This window comes from Cetorhinus maximus, chromosome 4 (genome assembly GCF_964194155.1).
Source record: "Cetorhinus maximus chromosome 4, sCetMax3.hap1.1, whole genome shotgun sequence".
Lineage (NCBI taxonomy): Eukaryota > Metazoa > Chordata > Chondrichthyes > Lamniformes > Cetorhinidae > Cetorhinus > Cetorhinus maximus.
This window is the reverse complement of record NC_135882.1, coordinates 127,698,488-127,719,149: the sequence shown is the minus strand read 5'-3', so window position 1 is coordinate 127,719,149 and position 20,662 is coordinate 127,698,488. Positions and strand designations below refer to the sequence as shown.

The 20,662-nt window shown below is 42.6% G+C and overlaps 1 protein-coding gene across 4 annotated transcripts in view; it reads right to left on the bottom strand.

Moving 5' to 3' along the window:
• LOC144679881 (putative C-mannosyltransferase DPY19L4) overlaps positions 1–20,662 on the bottom strand; it is a 97,204-nt gene that overhangs the window by 10,400 nt on the left and 66,142 nt on the right. For all 4 annotated transcript variants that reach the window (XM_078540784.1, XM_078540782.1, XM_078540785.1 and 1 more), the window contains exons 14-18: positions 19,870–19,990; positions 19,715–19,771; positions 16,561–16,643; positions 10,301–10,433; positions 9,462–9,620 (exon numbers count right to left, since the gene is read on the bottom strand). In XM_078540784.1, the coding sequence (XP_078396910.1) occupies positions 9,462–9,620; positions 10,301–10,433; positions 16,561–16,643; positions 19,715–19,771; positions 19,870–19,990 (553 nt within the window). The remainder of the gene's footprint in view (positions 1–9,461; positions 9,621–10,300; positions 10,434–16,560; positions 16,644–19,714; positions 19,772–19,869; positions 19,991–20,662) is intronic.

The window sequence follows — 20,662 nt, the reverse complement described above, 5'->3', positions numbered from 1 at the left end:
CCACACTCTAATCACCCTCGGTGTAAATTTTGTTTCTAACCCCTTGAGGTTGTTTACAATTATCTTAACTCCTTCCTGCCCTTTCATTGCTATCTGATCTACTATTGTCACTCTTCAGAATTTTGAAGGATGCTTTTCGGTTAGCTTTTGTCCTCAGCGAAAGTGGAAAAGTGCTAGCTTCTCAAGTTTTTTTGAAAACTCTAACCCATCATCCTAAATGATAGTTTAGTGTATCCATGAGTACATTTTTCATTGCTCCTCATAATGGGGCATCCAAAACATACACAATAATCCAGATGATGTCCAATTTAAGCTCTTGTGCAAGTTCAACATTACTTCCTTGCTTTTGTACTCAAAGGTGGGAATTCTCTAACCTTAGTGGAATGACGGGACTGTTTTTGGGTTGGGAACTTGACTCATTGATTTGTGTGCCTGGCCAATTCGGTTTCCCAGAGCAAGCTAATTTTCATCCCACCTCCAGGCTCCCTGACCGATTAGGGAGGACAGGTGGAATAACGCCTTCATTCTGTCAAAGGAAGGGTTTCTAATTAAAGGGATCCTGTCATGGGTTACAGTGGATCAAATAAACATGGATTCCTAAGCCTGCAGCAACCACAGGAATGGAGGTGAGTCCTTGGAAGGCCACTCCCCAGGTCTCTCACTCTTCTTTGCTGTGGGATCTGATGGGCTGCAATGAGGTGAGCTCACATGAGCACAGGAGGAAGAGGACAATCTCCCCAACAAAGCAGGCCTGGGTGGAAGTGACCGAGGAAGTCAGCAGCAGAAGTATGGTCCCAGATCCAACCTGCAGACAGCACACCAAGAGGATCTGGGACCTCAGGAGGGCAGGACAGGTGAGTGGCATAGCACTTTCAGGTGTCAAGCCCACACTGAATTTCTCAGCATTATCCTGCACAGCATTCAAGTCAACATGCCTTGAAGCACCACTCATTCCTCTCTCTGCAGACACCCAACATCCCCATCTGAACAGCCAAAACACACTCACCCAATTTCCCTCTTGCACACATGCCTCCCAGTCACCCTGCACAAATTGTGTCCTTTCTTCCTTTCCACACAAGCCTTTACTAGCACTCACATGCCTTCCTTACTTGCAAGAGAGATCACTTGGCGAGAGACAGAGATGAGTGACAACCTGGCGAGAGACTAATGATATCAAGGGATATGGGGATAATGGGGAAAAATGGCATAGAGGTAGATGATCAACCATGATCTGTTTGGATGGTGGAGCAGGCTCGATGGGCTGAATGGCCTATTCCTGCTCCTATGTTCAAAAAGGGGTGCCAGGATAAAGCTGGCAACTACAGACCAGTCAGTCTGACTTCAGTGGTAGGGAAACTTCTGGAAACTTTTTTTTTATTCATTCATGGGATATGGGCTTTGTTGACTGTGTCAGCATTTATTGCCATCCCTAATTGCCCATGAGAAGGTGGTGGTGAGCTTCCTTCTTGAACTGCTGCAGTCCATGTGGTGTACGTACACCCACAGTGCTGTTAGGAAGGGGGTTCCAGGATTTTGACCCAGCGAAAATGAAGTAACGGTGATATATTTCCAAGTCAGGGTGGTGAGTGACTTGGAAGGGAACTTCCAGGTGGTGGTGTTCCCATCTATATGCTGCCCTTGTCCTTCTAGATGGTAGTGGCCTTGGGTTTGGAAGTTGCTGTTGGAGAAGAACTGTCATGGACCAAGCGTTGGTGAATTTCTGCAGTGCATCTTATGGATGGTACATACTGCTGTTACTGTGCGTTGGTGGAGGAGAGAGTGAATGTTTGTAGATATGGTGCCAATCAAGTGGGTTATTTATCCTGGATGGTGTCAAGCTTCTTGAGTGTTGTGGGAGCTACACTCATCCAGGCAATAGATATCACCACCACCATCAACACCCCTTTGTCCTTTTGTCTATGACATCTTTGGCAATCCCTTCTTTGCCTCCACCTATCACTGGCCCCCTATCCAGCTCTACCTGTCCCAACCCCTCTACCAGCTTATATTCCACCTCATTTCTCGATTTCCTTAGTTCTGATGAAGTGTCATATGGACTCGAAATGTCAACTGTATTCCTCTTTGCAGTTGCAGTCAGACCTGCTGAGTTTTTCCAGGTATTTTTGTTTTTGTGAATGAATAACTACTTCGGCCTCATCTTGAGTACTACGTCTAGTTCTGGGTGCCATACTTGAGGAAGGACGTGAAGGCATTGAAGAGAGTACAGAGGATCTTCACAAGAATGATTCCAAGGATAAAAAGCTGTAGCAATGAGGACTGATTGGAGAGGTTATGACTGTTTTCCTTAATAGAGGTATTCAAGATCCTGAGGAGTATGGACAGGGTAAATAGTGAGGAACTGATCTCACTCAAGAAACCATCAAGAACTAGTGGGCACAAATTCAAATAATTGGCAAAAGGAAGAAAGTGATGTGAGGAAACATTTTTTCACCCAGACTTGGAGTCTGGAACGAACTTCCTGAGAGGGTGGTGGAGGCAGGTTCAATCGGAATTCAAAATGGAATTGAAAAGAAAGAACGTACAAGGCTACGGGGATAAGGCAGGGGAGTGGGACTAGGTAGAATGCTCTTTCAGAGAGCCAGTGCAAAATCGATGGGCCAAATGGCCTCCTTCCACATTGTAAAGATTCTGTGATTCTGAGTGGCGAGGGTTGTTCTCCAGTGGCAATAAGTGCTGACCTGTTCGCTGGGAAGGAGGTCTTAGTCCAGGAGTTTCAGATGTCAACAGCAATGAGAGTCTGCACCTCCAGAGGTACTGGTACTCAGACAGGTCAACAGAGCTGATCCTCTCTCTGCCTGTAGACCCTGTTTTGGGGGGTCTTGCCTCTTTAAGCTCTCTGCCCTGTGGAAGGACATGTGGTTGAGGAAAAAGCAGCCGGTGCTGCTGCTGGTATTGCTTCTATTAGGTCTGGAACTGTGGGTGCAGCCTCTGCACTTGCTGCTCAGTAAAAGTGGAAGGTAGAGCTATATAAGATGATCCCATGCCATGGTGAAGACTGGCAGCAGGAAAATGTGGCTGAAGCAGAGTAAAGTGCTAGACAGGGTGTGGTGCTTTCCAAGATGTTGGCAGGCACCTACCAAGCAGTGAAAGGAAGTGATGGAAGAAGTGATTTGAAAAGCAGCTTCTCAATGACCACGGCTGCAGCTCTTCCGTTTAACTAATCAAAGGTTTCCCAGCTTGTCAGTTTCACTGAAGAAGTTCCTCCCACTGTGCACTTGCTTAGTGGCTCCAGTGAAGCACAGAAACAGCATGGAAGCCGTCTGCTGTTGGGAAAGGAGGAATTCATGGTTAAAAATACTCTTAATTGCTTTTTTAAATCACCTCACCTTTCCTACCAGACCACGGGCGTTTCCCCCTGGACTTGCAGACCGTCTGGAGAAAGTCACAAGACAGCGGGATCAGATTGGGTCAATTGCAAGCTGCAAGACCCACTTCCACAAGGCTGAAAATTCTGCCCTTTGTCTGCAGCTACAAATCAAGGATTCCATTTGGCTTTTTTGGCCTTGTCTACTTAAACTGCCATTTTTGCAACCTGTGTGACTGCAGACACAGGCCCCCTATTCTTCTACCCACTTAAAATTTTGGCATTTAAGCTGCATTTACTTGACATTTTTTATACAGTGAAATGTGCCCACAGCCTGTCTGCCAATCCTGCGATCCTATTTATTTTGCAATCTTTCAATCTCGCTGCAATTTGCCTTACTCATCAATTTAGTGTCATCAGAAAACATTGACATCGATCACTCAATTCTTAAATCTGACTATTTATGTACATAGTAGGTAAGAGTATTTCCAACAAAGACCACTGTGCAAAACCACTGTAATGATGACCATGGACCATGAAACCAATGTCGATTGTTGTAAAAACCCATGTGGTTCGCTAATAATACCCTTTAGGGAAGGAAATCTGTCGTCCTTACCTGGTCTGGCCTACATGTGACTCCAGACCCAAAGCAATGTGGATGACTCTTAACTGCCTTCTGAAATGGCCTAGCAAGCCTCTCAGTTGAAACAAACCACTACAACGTCACTAAAAAGAAATGAAACCGGACAGGCCACCTAGGCACCGGAAACGACAACGGAAATCACAGCCCTGTCAACACTGCAAAGTCCTCCTTACCAGAATCTGGGGGCTAGTGCCATAATTGGGAGAGCTGTCTCACAGGCTAGCCAAGCAACAGCCTGACATAGTCATCCTCACGGAATCATGCCTCACAGACAATGTCCCAGACTCCACCATCACCATCCCTGGGTATGTCCTGTCCCACCGGCAGGACAGACCCACCAGAGATGGGGGCACAGTAGTACACAATTGGGAGGGAGTTGCTTTGGGAGTCCTCAACATCGACTCCAGACCCCATGAAGTCTAATGGCTTCAGGTCAAACATGGGCAGGGAAACCTCCTGCTAATTATCACATACCGCCCTCCCTCAGCTGATGAATCAGTGCTCCTCCATGTTGAACATCACTTGGAGGAAGCACTGAAGGTGGCAAGTGTGCAGAATGCACTCCAGGTGGGGGACTTCAATGTCCATCACCAAGAGTGGCTCGGTAGCACCACTACTGACCGAGCTGGCCGAATCCTAAATGACATAGCTGCTAGACTGGGTCTGCAGCAGGTGGTGAGGGAACCAACAAGAGGGAAAAACATACTTTATCTCACCAACCTGCCTGCCGCAGATACATCTGTCCATGACAGTATCGGTCATTGTGGAGATGAAGTCCTGATTTCACATTGAGGATTCCCCTCCTTTGTGTTATGTGGCACTATCACCGTACTAAATGGGAGAGATCTAGCAACTCAAGACTGGGCATCCATGAGGCGCTGTGGGCCATCAGCAGCAGCAGAATTGTACTCAAACACAATCTGTAACCTCATGAGGCAGCATATCTCCCACTCTACCATTACCATCAAGCCTGGTTCAATGAAGAGTGCAGGAGGGCATGCCAGGAGCAGCATCAAACATACCTAAAAATGAGGTGTCAACCTGGTGACACTATAACACAGGACTACTTGCGTGCCAAACAACATAAGCAGCAATTGATAGACAGAGCTAAGCGATCCCACAACGAACGGATCAGATCTAAGCTCTGCAGTCCTGCCACATCCATTCGTGAATGGTGGTGGACAATTAAACAACCCACTGGAGGAGGAGGCTCCACAAATATCCCCATCCTCAATGATGGAGGAGCCCATCACATCAGTGCAAAAGATAAGACTGAAGCATTTGCTACAATCTTCAGCCAGAAGTGCCAAGTGGATGATCCATCTCGGCCTACTCCGGAGGTCCCCAGCATCACAGATTCCAGTCTTCAGCCAATTCGATTCACTCCACGTGATATCAAGAAACGGCTGAAGCACTGGATAGCGCAAAGGCTTTGGGCCCTGACAATATCCCGGCAATAGTACTGAAGACTTGTGCTCCAGAACTTGCCACGCCCCTAGTCAAGCTGTTTCAGTGCAGCTACAACACTGGTATCTACCCGGCTATGTGGAAAATAGCCTAGGTATGTCCTGTACACAAAAAGCAGAACAAATCCAACCCGGCCAATTACTGCCCCATCAGTCTACTCTCCATCATCAGTAAAGTAATGGAAGGGGTCATCAACAGTGCAATCAAGTGGCACTTGCTTAGCAATAATCTGCTCACTGACGCCCAGTTTGGTTTCCGCCAGGGCCACTCAGCTCCTGGCCTCATTACAGCCTTGGTTCAAACATGGACAAAAGAGCTGAATTCCTGAGGTGAGGTGAGGTGAGAGTGACTGCCCTTGACATCAAGGCAGCATTTGACCGAGTGTGGCATCAAGGAGCCCTAGCAAAACTGGAGTCAATGGGAATCGGGGAAAACTCTCCGCTGGTTGGAGTCATACCGAGCACAAAGGATGATGGTTGCAATCGTTGGAGGTCAGTCATCTCAGCTCCCAGGACATCACTGCAGGAGTTCCTCAGTGTAGTGTCTTAGGCCCAACCATCTTCAGCTGCTTTATCAATGACCTTCCTTCCATCATAAGGTCAGAAGTGGGGATATTTGCTGATGATTGCACAATGTTCAGCACCGTTTGTGACTCCTCAGATACTGAAGTAGTCCATGTCCAAATGCAGCAAGACCTGGACAATATCCTGGCTTGGGTTGACAAGTGGCAAGTAACATTCGCACCACACAAGTGCCAGGCAATGACTATCTCCAACAAGAGAGAATCTACCCATCACCCTTGACGTTCAGTGGCAGTACCATCACTGAATCCCCCACTATCAACATCCTGGGGGTTACCATTGACCAGAAACTGAACTGGACCAGCCATATAAATACTGTGGCTACAAGAGCAGGTTGGAGGCTAGGAATCGTGTGACGAGCAACTCACCTGCTGAGTCCCCAAAGCCTGTCTACCATTTACAAGGCACAAGTCAGGAGTGTGATGGAATACTCCCCACTTGCCTGGATGAGTGCAGCTCCCACAACACTGAAGAAGCTGGACACTGTCCAGGACAAAGCAGTCCACTTGATTGGCACCGCATCCACAAACATTCACTTCCTCCACCACTGATGCACAGTAGCAGCAGTGTGTACCATCTACAAGATGCACTGCAGGAATTCGTCAAGGCTCCTTAGACGGCACCTACCAAACCCACAACCACTACCATCTAGAAGGACAACGGCAGCAGATAGATGGGAACACTGCAACCTGGAAGTTCCCCTCCAAGTCACTCACGATCCTGACTTGGAAATATATTGCCATTCCTTCATTGTCAGTGGGTCAAAATCCTAGAACTCCCTTCCTAACAGCACTGTGGGTGTACCTATACCACATGGATTGCAGCGGTTTAAGAAGGCAGCTCACCACCACCTTCTCAAGGGCAACTAGGGACGGGCAATAAATGCTGGCCCAACCAGCGAAGCCCACATCCTGCAACTGAATAAAAAACTCAGCACATTCTTCCAATCCAAGAAATTTCCCACACCTTTTGCTTTCCACCTTCCAACTAATTGGTGCCTTTATACAAAAGTACCTGATTTACGCAGAATAACTATTTTTGCAACTGCTGATTAGACTCACTTTGAAATGATTAGCTCCAGATGCACAACCCTCCTCATGTGATAAAAGGCTTACATTATATTTGTCAGAAATACTACACAACAAATGCAATGCTACTTTCAGACAGCAGGGCTGTGATTCACCTTCTCTTCCACTTCTACAAGAAGAGAAAGTATATATTCAGTGCTAAAAGGGACATTACAGGTTTAGTTTTTTAAACTGGTATTTAAAATGCAGTACTTAATAAAAAATGAATTAAAATATTAACAAAGCATTAGCATTTATTTCTAGCTGTATAGAATTCAAGCGCAGGGAAATTCCGTTAAATTTGTACAGGATCCTGGTCAGGTTTAGGCTACTGTGTAGAGTTCTGGACTCCATACTATAAAAAAGGACAGAGAAGCGCTGGAGGAAGTTCAGAAAAGGTTTACAATGATGATAGCAGAACTGAGAGATTACAGCTATCAGGAAATACTGAACAGCCTGAGGCTCTTTTCATCTCGAAAATAGAAGACTGGAGAGAATATTTCCACTTGTCGGGGAATCCTAAACTATGGGGCATAAATACAGAGTAATTACTAATGAACCAATAGGGAAATAAGGAGAAATTTCTTTACTAAGAGAGTAGTTAGAATGTGGAACGTACTACCACAGAAAATGTTTGAAACAAATAGTTTAGATCAGGAGATAGACAACTACATGAGAGAAAAGGAATAGAAAGATCTGCTGAGAGGCTGAGACAAGGCAGATAGAATGGGAGGAGACTCATGGAGCATTAACAACAGCACAGACTAGTTTGGCCTAGTGGCCTGTTTCTGTGCTGTATATTCTATATACCCATTAATAATGCAGAAACAAAAAAGCTATGTGATTGGAGTGCCTCAAGGCTACATAGAAAAGCTTTTACTATCCATCATACAATTATTAGCATTGTAGTATTTGCTTAACATCCAAAAGTCTTCAAAAATCTTTGATGTGATGTGATTGGCCACGTGAACTGAAAACTGTGAAGTCACTGAATTTTCTACCACCAGATTGTTGTAACAACCCAACTGGTTCACTGATGACCTTTAGGGAAGGAAAATTGCTGCTCTTACACAGTCTGGCTTACATGTGACTCCAGATCCACAGCAATGTGATTGACTCTCATCTGCCCCCTAAAATGGTTTGGTAATCCACTCAGTTAGGGGCAATTAGGGATGAATAATAAATGCTAGCCTTGTCAGAAATGCCCACATCCCATAAATGAATACATTTTAAAAAGTTAGATAGGGAATTTTGTACATTGTAAAACAAAGAATTATATCTTGTGGGATTACATTCTTATGCAATGGCAATTAAAGTCAGAACTGAAACTATTTTCCACCATAAAAATAAAAAAAATGCTGGAAATACTCAATAGGTCAGGCAGTATCCGTGGAGAGAAACAGAGTTAATGTTTCAGGTTGATGACCTTTCATCAGAAAATGAAAGGGCATCAACCTGAAATGTTAACTCTGTTTCTCTCCACAGATGCTGCCTGACCTGCTAAGTATTTTCAGCATTTTATTTTTATTTCTGATTTCTAGCATCCACAGTATTTTGCTTTTGTATTACTATTTTCCACTATCTGTCCATTAGAATATTTTGTAACATAGACCATCTTGGCATAATTGCATTTTAAAAGTATTTCCTATATCATTGATGCAATTACTAATGCAATAATACTTTAAATTTACATGATACTAGAGCATCATACTCACAGAGTGCTTAGGATTTGAAGAAAAGTATAACACACCATTTCAGTCGTGCAATGGAATAGCAACTGACCATAAGGTTCTATGATTCCATAAGAATGATTTTAACTGATTCACTGGTCAACTGACCAGTGCTTTGCATTATATAGTCGTTTACTACATGGCTAAGTATAGTTCAGAATTTTTTATTCAATTATCTCATTAAAATGTGTGTTGAATTATGGGTGCTATGCTCTCAGAAGCTTGTAAACCTTCAGCTACAGTTAAAAGTATTACCCACAATCTTTATGCATCATTAAATAGTGTAACCAATGTTAAACTTTACAAATCAGTAAAGGGAAAACAAAAAGTAGCCTTACCACTCAAAATGTATTATCTAATATGTCTGAAGTCAAATGAGGGAAAAACACTAGGGCTGAAACTTCCTCCCAATCGCTGTGGCAAATTGGGACTTCTGTTTAAAACGTTCATTCCCACAATTACCCACAGAACCTAGCATTAGGCAGATGGAAATTGAGCAGCAAATAGAAGCTAAGAATGTCTCACAAAAAGAGGAACAATTAGTGGCCTTTCCTTACCATATAATGTTTCAGCATAACCAAATACCATCTCAGTTTTCTTGCCAAACCAATGCATGAGTATTGGAAAACAGATCTTTAATAAACTTACATGGCCATTTGCAACATCCAGCAAGTCCTTTACACGGCAGCCTTTCACTGGTCCCATGTCATTACAAATTCCTTCTTCAATTATGAAATAATCGGCTTTATATGACATGAGAATCATATAAATATCTTCTGCAGATCTCCTAGAATATACCTGGTAGATCTAATGACAAAACAATAAAGTGCTGAAACAAAACAGCAAACAGAAGTCCCAAACCATGGACTTGCCACTCTATGAAAAGACAGGCTTTAGCCTGTCAAACTAAAAATCATGTATTTAAATTTACTCTCCTAGTAGCATTAACCTTTAGAACAAAAACATAACCTTCTGCCTTCTATGCAATCAGTGCTAATTCATGAGGGAAGATGATTCTAAAGGCATTGGACCCTCAGTATTTTACCCAATTGGTCATTCTTCATGGATGAACATAGAAGGAGTGTAGGCATACTTTGGTACTGTGTAAGCATCATAGTAGATCATGATCATCATCCAATATCCAGCCAGACACTCAGTTCAGAGTGATCGTAATGATCAGGAGCAGCCAGTGGCCCACTCTCCACTTCCTAAACTACAACATGAAGACCAACTGGAACAGCCCTACATCTGGATCCCAGTTGAGAAGTTAACTGAGCTTACAACTCAAACCTGTGCCCCTGTTTGTCTATTCCGCAATGGATGTTGCATCTTCCAGTTGAACCTTAGGGTGGGTCCATACAGAGGCAAACACCTAAAACTCGTAATGACTCAGGTCAATGGTTCAATGCCAAACTAATACAATGTCACTCCAGTAGAACTAGCATATGACATGATGTGCATTTGTTAAGCCAATAAGAAGCACTCACCTCCTCTGTCCGTTTCCGTAGGTCCTTATCTGAATACAGTGGGTGGGTGGTCACTGTTCGGCCAGTACAGAGTTTCACAGTTCCCATTAGTTGCATACTTCCAGCAAAGACGGCAGCAGTTGGTGTTTGTCTTCTAGGCAACAAGAGCAATAAGAATTACATTTTTTTTTAACCATTTGCAAACTTTGAAGTACAGAAATGAAAGGTGTGTTTAAACTGAAGGTGGCGGCATCAATAATCTGGGTCGCTAGTATACAAAAGGAGGTTTACACAAAACTGTAGGTTTCTCAAATGAGACAGACAGTTGTGGAAGGAAAAAACCTCATATCTTTAAGCAAAGAATAAATGAGCAAACTTGCATTGAGAAAGCTCCTTATCAGTCAGGGCATCCTAAAGTGCTTTACATACAATGAAGTGCAAAGTTACAAAGCACACGATCCCATGCCCATTTTTTTGAAACAGTAAAATGATATACAGTACATATGATAAAAGGAGGGAGGGCACCAACGTCCATTTCTTAAAAAAATGGTAGGGTTTCTCTTTTGTTGGCATGAAGATCAAAATTATGCAAATAAACACCATTCTTATTTAAAAAAACGGAGCCTGCTGATAGATCCCAACTTTTTTTAAAAATAAGTTTTAAGGCAGAGGACATGCACCTTAAAGAAAAATCAAATACCAGCACCAGGGAAGATAGTGGCATAGCGGTAATGTCACTAGTAATCCAGAGACCCAGGGTAATCCCCTGGGGACACAGGTTCAAATCCCACCATTGAATTTAAATTCAATAATAAAATAATAATAAATATAATAATAAAACTGAAAGATAGTCTCAATAATGGTGACCGTGAAGCTTTCATTGATTGTTGTAAAAACCCACCTGGTTCACTAATGCTCTGCCTACATGTGACTCCAGGCTCTTAGGGCAGAATTTTGCCCTTGGTGGGCGTGCGGGCCCCACAAGTTCGGCAGCGGGTGGACAGCCGACCCCCGCCACTGAAATGGGGCCCACCGCCATTTTGAGTGGGCAGGCCAATTAAGGCCTGCCCAACGGGAAGCGCTGTGCGCTTCCTGTGCAGGGTGGGGTGGGGAGGGATCCCCAGCTGTCAAAGTGTGACTGCTCCCTGAGACTAACTGCTGCCTCAGGGAGATTACTGACAGTCCAAAAAACTTTAAAAATAGAAAAATTAAAAAATTATTAACATGTGACAATGTCACACGAGATGGGACATGTTGATAAGAAGGACATAAACTTTATTACACTTTTTAAAAACAGTCATGAAACCTCATCCCACCAGTGGATGAGGTTTCATGTATTATCAGAAGCCCGCTGGGGCTCCTGGCCTGCCCACCAGCCTTAAGGTTGGACGGGCAGGTCTTTAATTATCCTGTCAATGGCCTCAAGATAAAAGCAAAAAACTACAGATGCTGGAAATCCAAAACAAAAACAAAAATACCTGGAAAAACTCAGCAGGTCTGGCAGCATCTGCGGAGAGGAACACAGTTAACGTTTCGAGTCAATATGACTCTTCAACAGAACTAAGTAAAAATAGAAGAGAGGTGAAATATAAGCTGGTTAGCGGAGAGCAGATGCTGCCAAACCTGCTGAGTTTTTCCAGGTATTTTTGTTTTTGTCAATGGCCTCAATTGGCCATTGACCGGTCGGCGGGCAGACAGCTGATTTCGCTGTCTGCCCGCCTTCCTAAAAATCTAAAGGGACCGGGATGTCGTTGGGAGTTCCTCCTGATGTCATCCCGCGTCATTTTTCCATTGGCGAGTGGGCCCTGCCCCCAAATCGCCAATGGGAAAATTCAGGCCTTAATTGCTCTCTGAAATGACCTAGTTAGCCACTCAGTTGAAGGGTAATTAGGGATGGGCAATAAATACTGGCCTTGCCAAAGGATAAAAATAAATCCTTTACTGCATGAAAAAAATGGGTCTGTGTTCTGCAATGGCTCTATAAAGTAGAGATACCAAAGTAAAGAACACAGTATTTGAAATTAAATCTGAAACATGATGATAGAAAACAGTTCTAAAGATTAAATATATTTTGAAATAAATGGCTTTCAATAGCCCCTGCAAATTACTTTAGCTATCTCCATTACCAGACAAAAGAAAAGAGTAATATTGTGAACTACAAGAGAAACTACAGTGATTGGAGTTGAATATTGTATTAAGGGGCTGCCCTTGACCTGTCCAGCTGTTGCTAGGTTTATAGTACGAAAATGCAATTATTTTGCCTCTTAGATATAGTTTGAGGTGAGGTAATGTGTTTTGAAGGTTCACTGATCTGTAGTTTCTGTAACAAAGTGGAATGTCAGGCAACAAATTAAAATGCTATTATGCATGAAGCTGGAGTATTCAACTAAAGTTGTCTGGCTCAGCTGTATGCAGAGTAGGAACTGCTGAAGAAGTTCAATTGTGTAGGTTGATGAAACTGCTTCTAGCATGACACATGCCACACTACTGATAGATAATCTGGTTTCTGTCTCAACCAACTGCTGTCGCTTTATCCAACCATGTTCAGATTCCATCTAAATTCGTTAACAAATGGAAGGTTATGGTCCGCCCTGAGAGAACTGTGCTAAAACTGAGAGTCCCCAGTTATACTGAAAAGCTGGTAACTAAATGCACATTAATAGTAAAAGCTAGATCAAATTAGCACTTCTATTGAGTTGAATTGGCTGCATTTGGTTCACACACCATTGTGTATATTTATGTACGAACATACGAATTAGGAGCGGGAATAGGGCACTCGGGCCCCTCAAGCCTGCTCCACCATTTAATAAGATCATGGCTGATCTGAATGTAACCTCAACCCCACTTTCCTGCCTACCCCCGATAATCTTTCACCCCTTTGTTAATCAATAATCTATCTAGCTCTGCCTTAAAAATATTCAGACTCTGCTTCCACCACCTTTTGAGGAAGAGTGTTCCAAAGACTCTCAATCCCCTGAGAGAAAAAAAATTTCTCATCATCTCTGTCTTAAATGAGCAACCCCTTATTTTTAAACAGTGACCCCTAGTTCCAGATTCCCACAAGAGAAAACATCGTCTCCACATCCACCCCGTCAAGATCCCTCAGGGTCTTAAAGGTTTCAATTTAGTCGCCTCTTACTCTTCTAAATTCAGTGGATACAAGCCTAACCTGTCCAGCCTGTCATCATAAGACAACATAGCCATTCCTGGTATTAGTCTGGTAAACCTTTCTGAACTGCTTCTGATGCACTTACATCTTTCCTTAAATAAGGAGACCAATACTGTACACAGTACTCCAGATGTGGTCTCGCCAATGCCCTGTACAACTGAAGCATAACCTCCCTACTTTTGTAATCAATTCCCCTCACGATAACCAATAACATTCTATTAGTTTTCCTAATTACCTGCTGTACCTGCATACTAAGCTTTTGTGATTCATGCACTAGGACACCCAGATCCCTCTGAATCTCAGGGCTCTGCAATCTCTCACAGTTTACATAAGCAGCAGCTTTTTTATTCTTCCTGCCAAAATGAATGATTTCACATTTGCCCACATTATACTCCATTTGCCAGATCTTTGCCCACTCAGTTAACCTATCTATGTCACATTGTAGCCTCCTTACATCCTCTTCACAATTTACTTCCTTACCTATCTTTGTGTCGTCAGCAAATTTAGCAACCATCTTTGGTCCCTTCATTCAAGTTATAAATTGTAAAAAGTTGAGGCCCAAGCACTGATCTCTGCGGCACACCACTCGTCACATTCTGCCAACCAGAAAAAGACGCATTTATGCCAACTCTCTGCTTCCTGTTAGCTAGCCAATCTTCTACCCATGCCAATATGTTACCCACACACAAGGAGCTTTTATTTTCTGCAATAACCTTTGATGTGGCACTTTATCAAATGCTTTCTGGAAATCTAAGTACACTACATCCACCAGTTCGCTTTTATCCACACCGTATGTGACTCCTTCAAAGAACTCCAATAAATTGGTTATACACGAGGGAGAATTTTCTCCAGGTCGGGCGGGCTGGTTGGGAGTGGGTGCGGGTGGGCGCAGAGCCAATCATTGCCCGCAATCGGTTGTGCGCTGCCATTTTACATGGGTGGGCCAATTAAGGCCCGCCCAACGAGATGGACAGCTGGTAGCGCTCAGCACTACCTGTGCGGGCAGGGGGAGGAGGGTGAGTTGGGGCCTGTGTTCTTTCACACATACACGCAAAAGAGCACAGAAATCTCCCTGAGCCACGGAGCTGCCACAGGGAGATTAAGTTCATATTGAAATTTTTAAACAAAGAAAGATAAAAATTATTTATTCATGTCTCCTCATGTGACAGTGTCACATGAGCTGGGACATGTTTATGAATTGTGCAAAAAATATTTATACAGTTTATTAAACCTTCAGGAAACCTCATCCCGCCCGTGGATGAGGTTTCCTGAAAAACGTGAAGGCCGCTTGGGCTCTTCACCTGCCCGCCAACCTTAAGGTTGGACAGGCAGCCCTGTTAATTATCTGAATTAGTTTCTTAACGCCCTTAATAGGCCTTTGACGGTTCGGCGGGTGCACAGCCGACTCCGGCATGCGCCCACCGAACGAAAGATTTAAATGACGCACGATGACGTCGGGACACATGCCCAACGTCATCGCACGTCATTTTGTGCATCGGGCCCGGCCCCGCACACCAAAGTCAAAATTCTGGCCATGATTTTCCTTTTACAAAACTATGTTGGCTCTGCCTGATTGCCTTGAACTTTTCTAAGCACCCTGCTATAACATCTTTAATAATAGCTTGTAACATTTTCCCTATGACAGATTTGGGCTAACTTGCCTATAGTTTCCTGCTTTCTGTCTCCCTCCCTTTTTGAATAAAGGAGCTATATTTGCTATTTTCCAATCTAATGGAACCTTCCCCGAATCTAGGGGCTGAATGTTCCCCCCATCAGGGGAGTTGTGTGGGGGCGGGCGGGAGCGAGCGTGAACCCGATAGGTACCCCCAATTGGGTGTGCGCCACCATTTTACATGGGCGGGCCAATTAAGGCTCGCCTAGCGTGATGCACACTCGGAAGCGCTATGCGCTCCCTATGCGGGCGGGTGGGACTCCGTGAGTAGGGGCCTGTGCTCTTTCGCGCACGCGAGGTGTCTCAGGGAGATTAGTTTAAGTTCTGGAAAATTTAATAAAGGTGATAAAATACTTTAAGGACATGTCCCCTCATGTGAAACTGTCACATGAGCTGGGATATGTCCATTAATTTTTTCAAAAATTTTTATTTAACTAATAAACCCTTCATGAAACCTCATGCCGCCTGTGGATGAGGTTTCATGAAAAATGCGAAGGCCGCCTGGGCTCTTCGCCTGCCCGCCAACCTTAGGGTTGGACGGGCAGCATTCTTAACAACTTTCTTAATGGCCTTAATAGGCCTTTGACAGTTCGGCAGGCACGCAGCCGTTTCGGCTGTGCGCCTACCGAATTGACAATCTAAATTGGCGCGCAGTGACATCGGGACGCCCACCCGATGTCACCGCGTGTCATTTTACATGTCGGCAAGTGGACCCCACCCCCGCTCGCCATCGGGAAAATTCTTCTTTGGATAATTTTGGAAAATTAAAACCAGTGCATCAACTATCTTACTAGCCACTTCTTTCAAGAACTTAGGGTGAAGTGTTTCTAGGACCTGGGGATATATACATGTTATATCTATAGTGCCTAAATACTTTATATTGTATGTGCATTACAGAAATTATTCCTTAAAAGTGTGGCCTGGTGATGTTTTTTCTCCCTCAGAATGAGGGATATTAACAATGAGAAATGAAACACTTTCCTCTTTCATCCATCTTGTTTTTCCATTCAAACACTTGATCCTCTCTTATATGCCTGTTTATTTTTTCTCACTCCCATTCTCTTTGTTCTATTCTTCTCCAAATGCTGTCTTTCTGTTTTAATTGGAGTGTTTCCCTTCTGCTTCCACAGCGATACCCCAGGGTGCATTTCCCTCTGTCCCTCTCCCAGAAAGTACCCTTGGGCTGCCCTCTGTGGCGATGTTTGCTGAATTGTCTAGGGTGTCAATGGGTGCACTGCATCAGGATGCCCAACTGGCATCAGAGCTCACCAGTGGCATCATGTATATGAGGCCTCAGGCCAAATTTCCAGTCAGCCTCAGGTCTTCATCGTCAGCTACACCAGCCCACTTTTCATTGATTTCCAGCATGAAACCAATTTTCCAGCTACTGACGCTAACAAAGAATACATACACACACACAGACACAAAGGTGCAACTTACTTGATCCAGCTCATCAGCTCTACTGTGTCAGAGTCATAAAATTCCTGAAGTTCAGAGAGTTCAGCCATCACATCTGGAAAGAACTGATGTGCAAGTATTTTAAGTTAAATGCATAATGATCTGCAAAACTAACACAGATATGTGAAATGCACTATTATAACAGAATTTGCCATGCTCCTTCTCCTGGAGGCAATGACATCCCAGAGTACAGTTCCACAGTCACTAACCATCCTTCAGCACCTCACTGAACTGGCTATTTCTCAAATATAATCTGAAACAGTTTACTGATAATTCAACTATGAGAGGCATTATAGTTGAGCAGCAGAGGATTTTGAGATTGGTGTGGAGAAACATTAGAGAGGCAAATTAGAGGGGCCTCTTCTGTAAACAACTTGGTTGCAGCTGACTTGGGAACACTCGATGTCAGAAATGGTAAATGTTTTCAATTTAATTTTCTGTATTCTTCCTTACAGTTTCCCAGCCTCTTTCTTAGTTTCAGCCAACTTCAATATGATTCTTCTCGTCTTTGATCAAAATGGAAAACAAGAAATTTCCCAGCACAAGATCCCTGGAGAACACCATTAGCCCATGATACTAATCTCAAAAACAATCAATTAATTCCTGCTCTTTGCTTTCAACCTCAGCCCATCACTTTATCCATGTGGCTTTGAGACAATGTTCCTTAATTTATAGTAAGTCTCTTACACAGCACCTTATCAAATACTTCTGAATATCCAGACACAAAAGATATTCAGCACATTCCCTTTAGATAGATCCCCTACAATTTCCTCAAAAGTAATCAATTAGGTCTGTCAAGCATGACCTGCTCTTTACAAATCCATGATTAGTCCGTGCTTTGCTATGCATGCACTAATTTCTTCCTAATTTATGCGCTGTAGAAATGTTCTCATAACCAAGACTATTTAACGACCCAAAGTTTCCTGGCTAATCTAGTTCCCCTTTATCGAGCAGGACAACATACACCAGTCTTTTCATGTTATATGAATATATCTGAAAGTGAGGTTAATGTCTCTGCTACCTTTACCCCAATCTCCTTAAGAATTCTGGGTGCCTATTATCTGAACCTTGTGACTTTTGTTTTATTTTTAGATTCATTAGCTTTATTAAAACTTTTTTTTTTAATAAATAGTGTCCTTTTCAATATTTATCTTTAGTTGTTTCTCTTCCACAGCTTTTCCAGACACTCCTGCAGCCCTATGTTGTTCTTCACTCATATGTTTGGAATATGACTTTTAGGTTGGAGATTAAAGTATTAAATTTAAGCTAAATAGAAAGTAAAAGCAAAATACTGCGGATGCTGGAAATCTGAAACAAAAACAAAAATTGCTGGAAAAACTCAGCAGGTCAGACAGCATCTGTGGAGAGAAAGACAGAGTTAACGTTTCGAGTCCGTATGACTCTTCTTCAGAACTGGCTAAATGAAAAAGCCTGGTTAAGAAACTGATAAACAACCTTAATTTAAAGGCAAATCAAATAAGTCTAAGTTTAATTAACCTGTGTTTTTTTATTGCCATAGAGTTGGGGTATAGTTGTTAGACAGTTCCTTTGTTTAATTTATGTATGTGTGTTTGCTGACAGAAGCAAGCAGTTCAGTTTGGGAACAAAGGCAGTTGTTGATTTGGTCTTTGGTAGCCTGCAACTCACCGAGTTGGGAAAACCAACAGAATTAAATGTTCGTCCAGCCTACAACTTAAGCCTAAATACTAACTTTATTGTTCACTGCTCAGAATGCAAATGGGGGCTCGAGCTCAGTTTTGGAATTTGGGAGGGGGAAGGGAGCTGGAAGATTTGTCTGGTTTGAAGCTCGAGGAAGAAATCTACATTGGTCCTACCAGGGCTTTGGGGCAGAGGGCAGTCAGCAGAATTAGTTTGGAAGGCTGTGAGAGGGCAGTTGTATATCTGCCAACAGCCAGGACAAGGATCTGAGAAATCCATAGTCATGGGGTCCTTAAGTAAAAGTTGGAGGGTCACTTAGCTAAAAGCCAGGAAAGATCACCGTAAATCCTGTACCTTGGAGAATGCTGGATTACTGAGGAGAGTTGCAGTAAATTCTGGAGGGCTGTGGTATACTTTGGTCTCTAAAGAAGTGAATGAACCTTCAAGATTCTTGTAATTTATTAGGGAACTTTTGGGGGTGAAGTAAAAAGTAGAACTGAGTTCAGAGCATAAGTAGTTATAAACTATAATGTTAAGTTACTTTGCTTAATTGTTTTTATATACAATAAAGTTTGTTTTAGTATAAAATTGAAATCTTGACACGTAGTTCTGTCAGCTAATCACAAGGTATTCAGATTTCACTCTAAACGTCAACAGTCTCTAACAGGATCATAACAAACATAGTCCAAATACTTAAACATTTCCACATTCCTTCATTCCCAAGCACAATATGCTTCCTTCATCTTTTAATCCCACTCCTTCTTTGATTATTCTTTTACCCATTATGTGCTTATAAAAAATCTTGCTTTTCCTCTGTATGTTGACAGCCATCTTTCATACTTCTCCTTGGCCTTCCTAATCTCTCATTCTACTTCCTTTCTTTTTCTTTTATATTTCTTACTGTTCTTCAACCATGAGGCATTGGACATCCATGGCCCTCAACTATCCTACTTTAAAGCAAGCATGAAAGAGCCACAGTTAAGTGAATTAAGGCAGACTATATCATCAGCATTGCTGAAAAAAGAGACATGCTGAAAAAGCTTTTTGTCTTGCACTCATCAGGATAGAAGCAAGAATACCAAATTTCAAAGGGAACAATAATTTATACTGCATGAATAAAGAGTGCTGATTGGTTGGCAATTCTACTCTGATTGGTTGAGGCGCTGCCATGGAGAATGCACCAGCGAGCTGACTTGACAACCAATCAGCACCTGTCCTGATAAGTGCAAGATGAAAAGCTTTGACAACATGTCTCTTTTTTTTCAGCAATATTCAAATTCTATACTATCAAGGAAACTACATTATCAGCTTGGTCAAAAACAGAAAACAGTCATCATCTGCCCAGAAATGCCTTTCCCACATCTTTCTATGGTCTGAATTACCCAGCCACTTTTCGTAAGTGATTTTAAAACACAATTAACAAATATGTTTGTTAATATGTCACAATACTGAAACCGAAATTTGAAAATGTACTCACATCCTTCCACATGCTGAACCCTATTATTGTTGGAACTGCAGTACTTAACATAAGTGCCTAAATTAATAAGAAATACAAAGAATATTACTTCTGCAGAAGAAAATTCATAAAAAGCTTATGGTCTTCAATGATCTAAAGGAATATTCTGAATTCACCAGCAGCACTGGAGGCACTGTTCTTAGTCGCAACCACTTAAATACAGTCATCCAGATCTCAGGAGAGCAGACACCAAAGGCAGTGAACATACAGGCATAAGGAGTCCATAAATACTTCAAGCTGTGAAGACATAATGTACAGTAAGAGTTATTACAAGTAATTCTTTAAGTTTTTGTAACAAGCATCACAAACAGAAATTAGGCAGGTAAACTTGGCAGGGAATTTCCATTCATGTCAACAAAGTTATGCCATTACATATCGGAAGCTCAAGAGCACCACCATCTGGTTACTGACTGAAATAACCCATCTTTACCACCCAAGAAGGATAAACAATGGCAAAACCTCTTATATGAACGAAAAGTAGAAAAGTGCATTTGATTTCCAAAAACTAACCACATAGTATATATATTTATTTTCTGGTCCACACCTACTGACATGTTAATAAAAAATTTGTGTGAAATAACAGTTACCACCCTACCACACATTGCACCACTTAATCTTTAGGACAGCAATATCTCTTATAACTCGATGATTTAGTGGGGAAAATCACTGTTCGGTGTCAGAGTAAGCTGTACAAACTATGAAGGTCCAGCTTCAATTAATGGCAGTGCTAAGTTAACGGATAATGGATCCAAACCAGGGTTGAAATGGGAGTGCTACAACTGGCCATTAGTGCCCTGGGCAAAAGAGGGAGGAAGCTATAGTTCCTATGCAGGCTGTTATCTATGGAATGCCATTGGAAAGTGTCCATGTCGATGTCAGGTGACAAAAGGATCAGATTTATTATGTCTT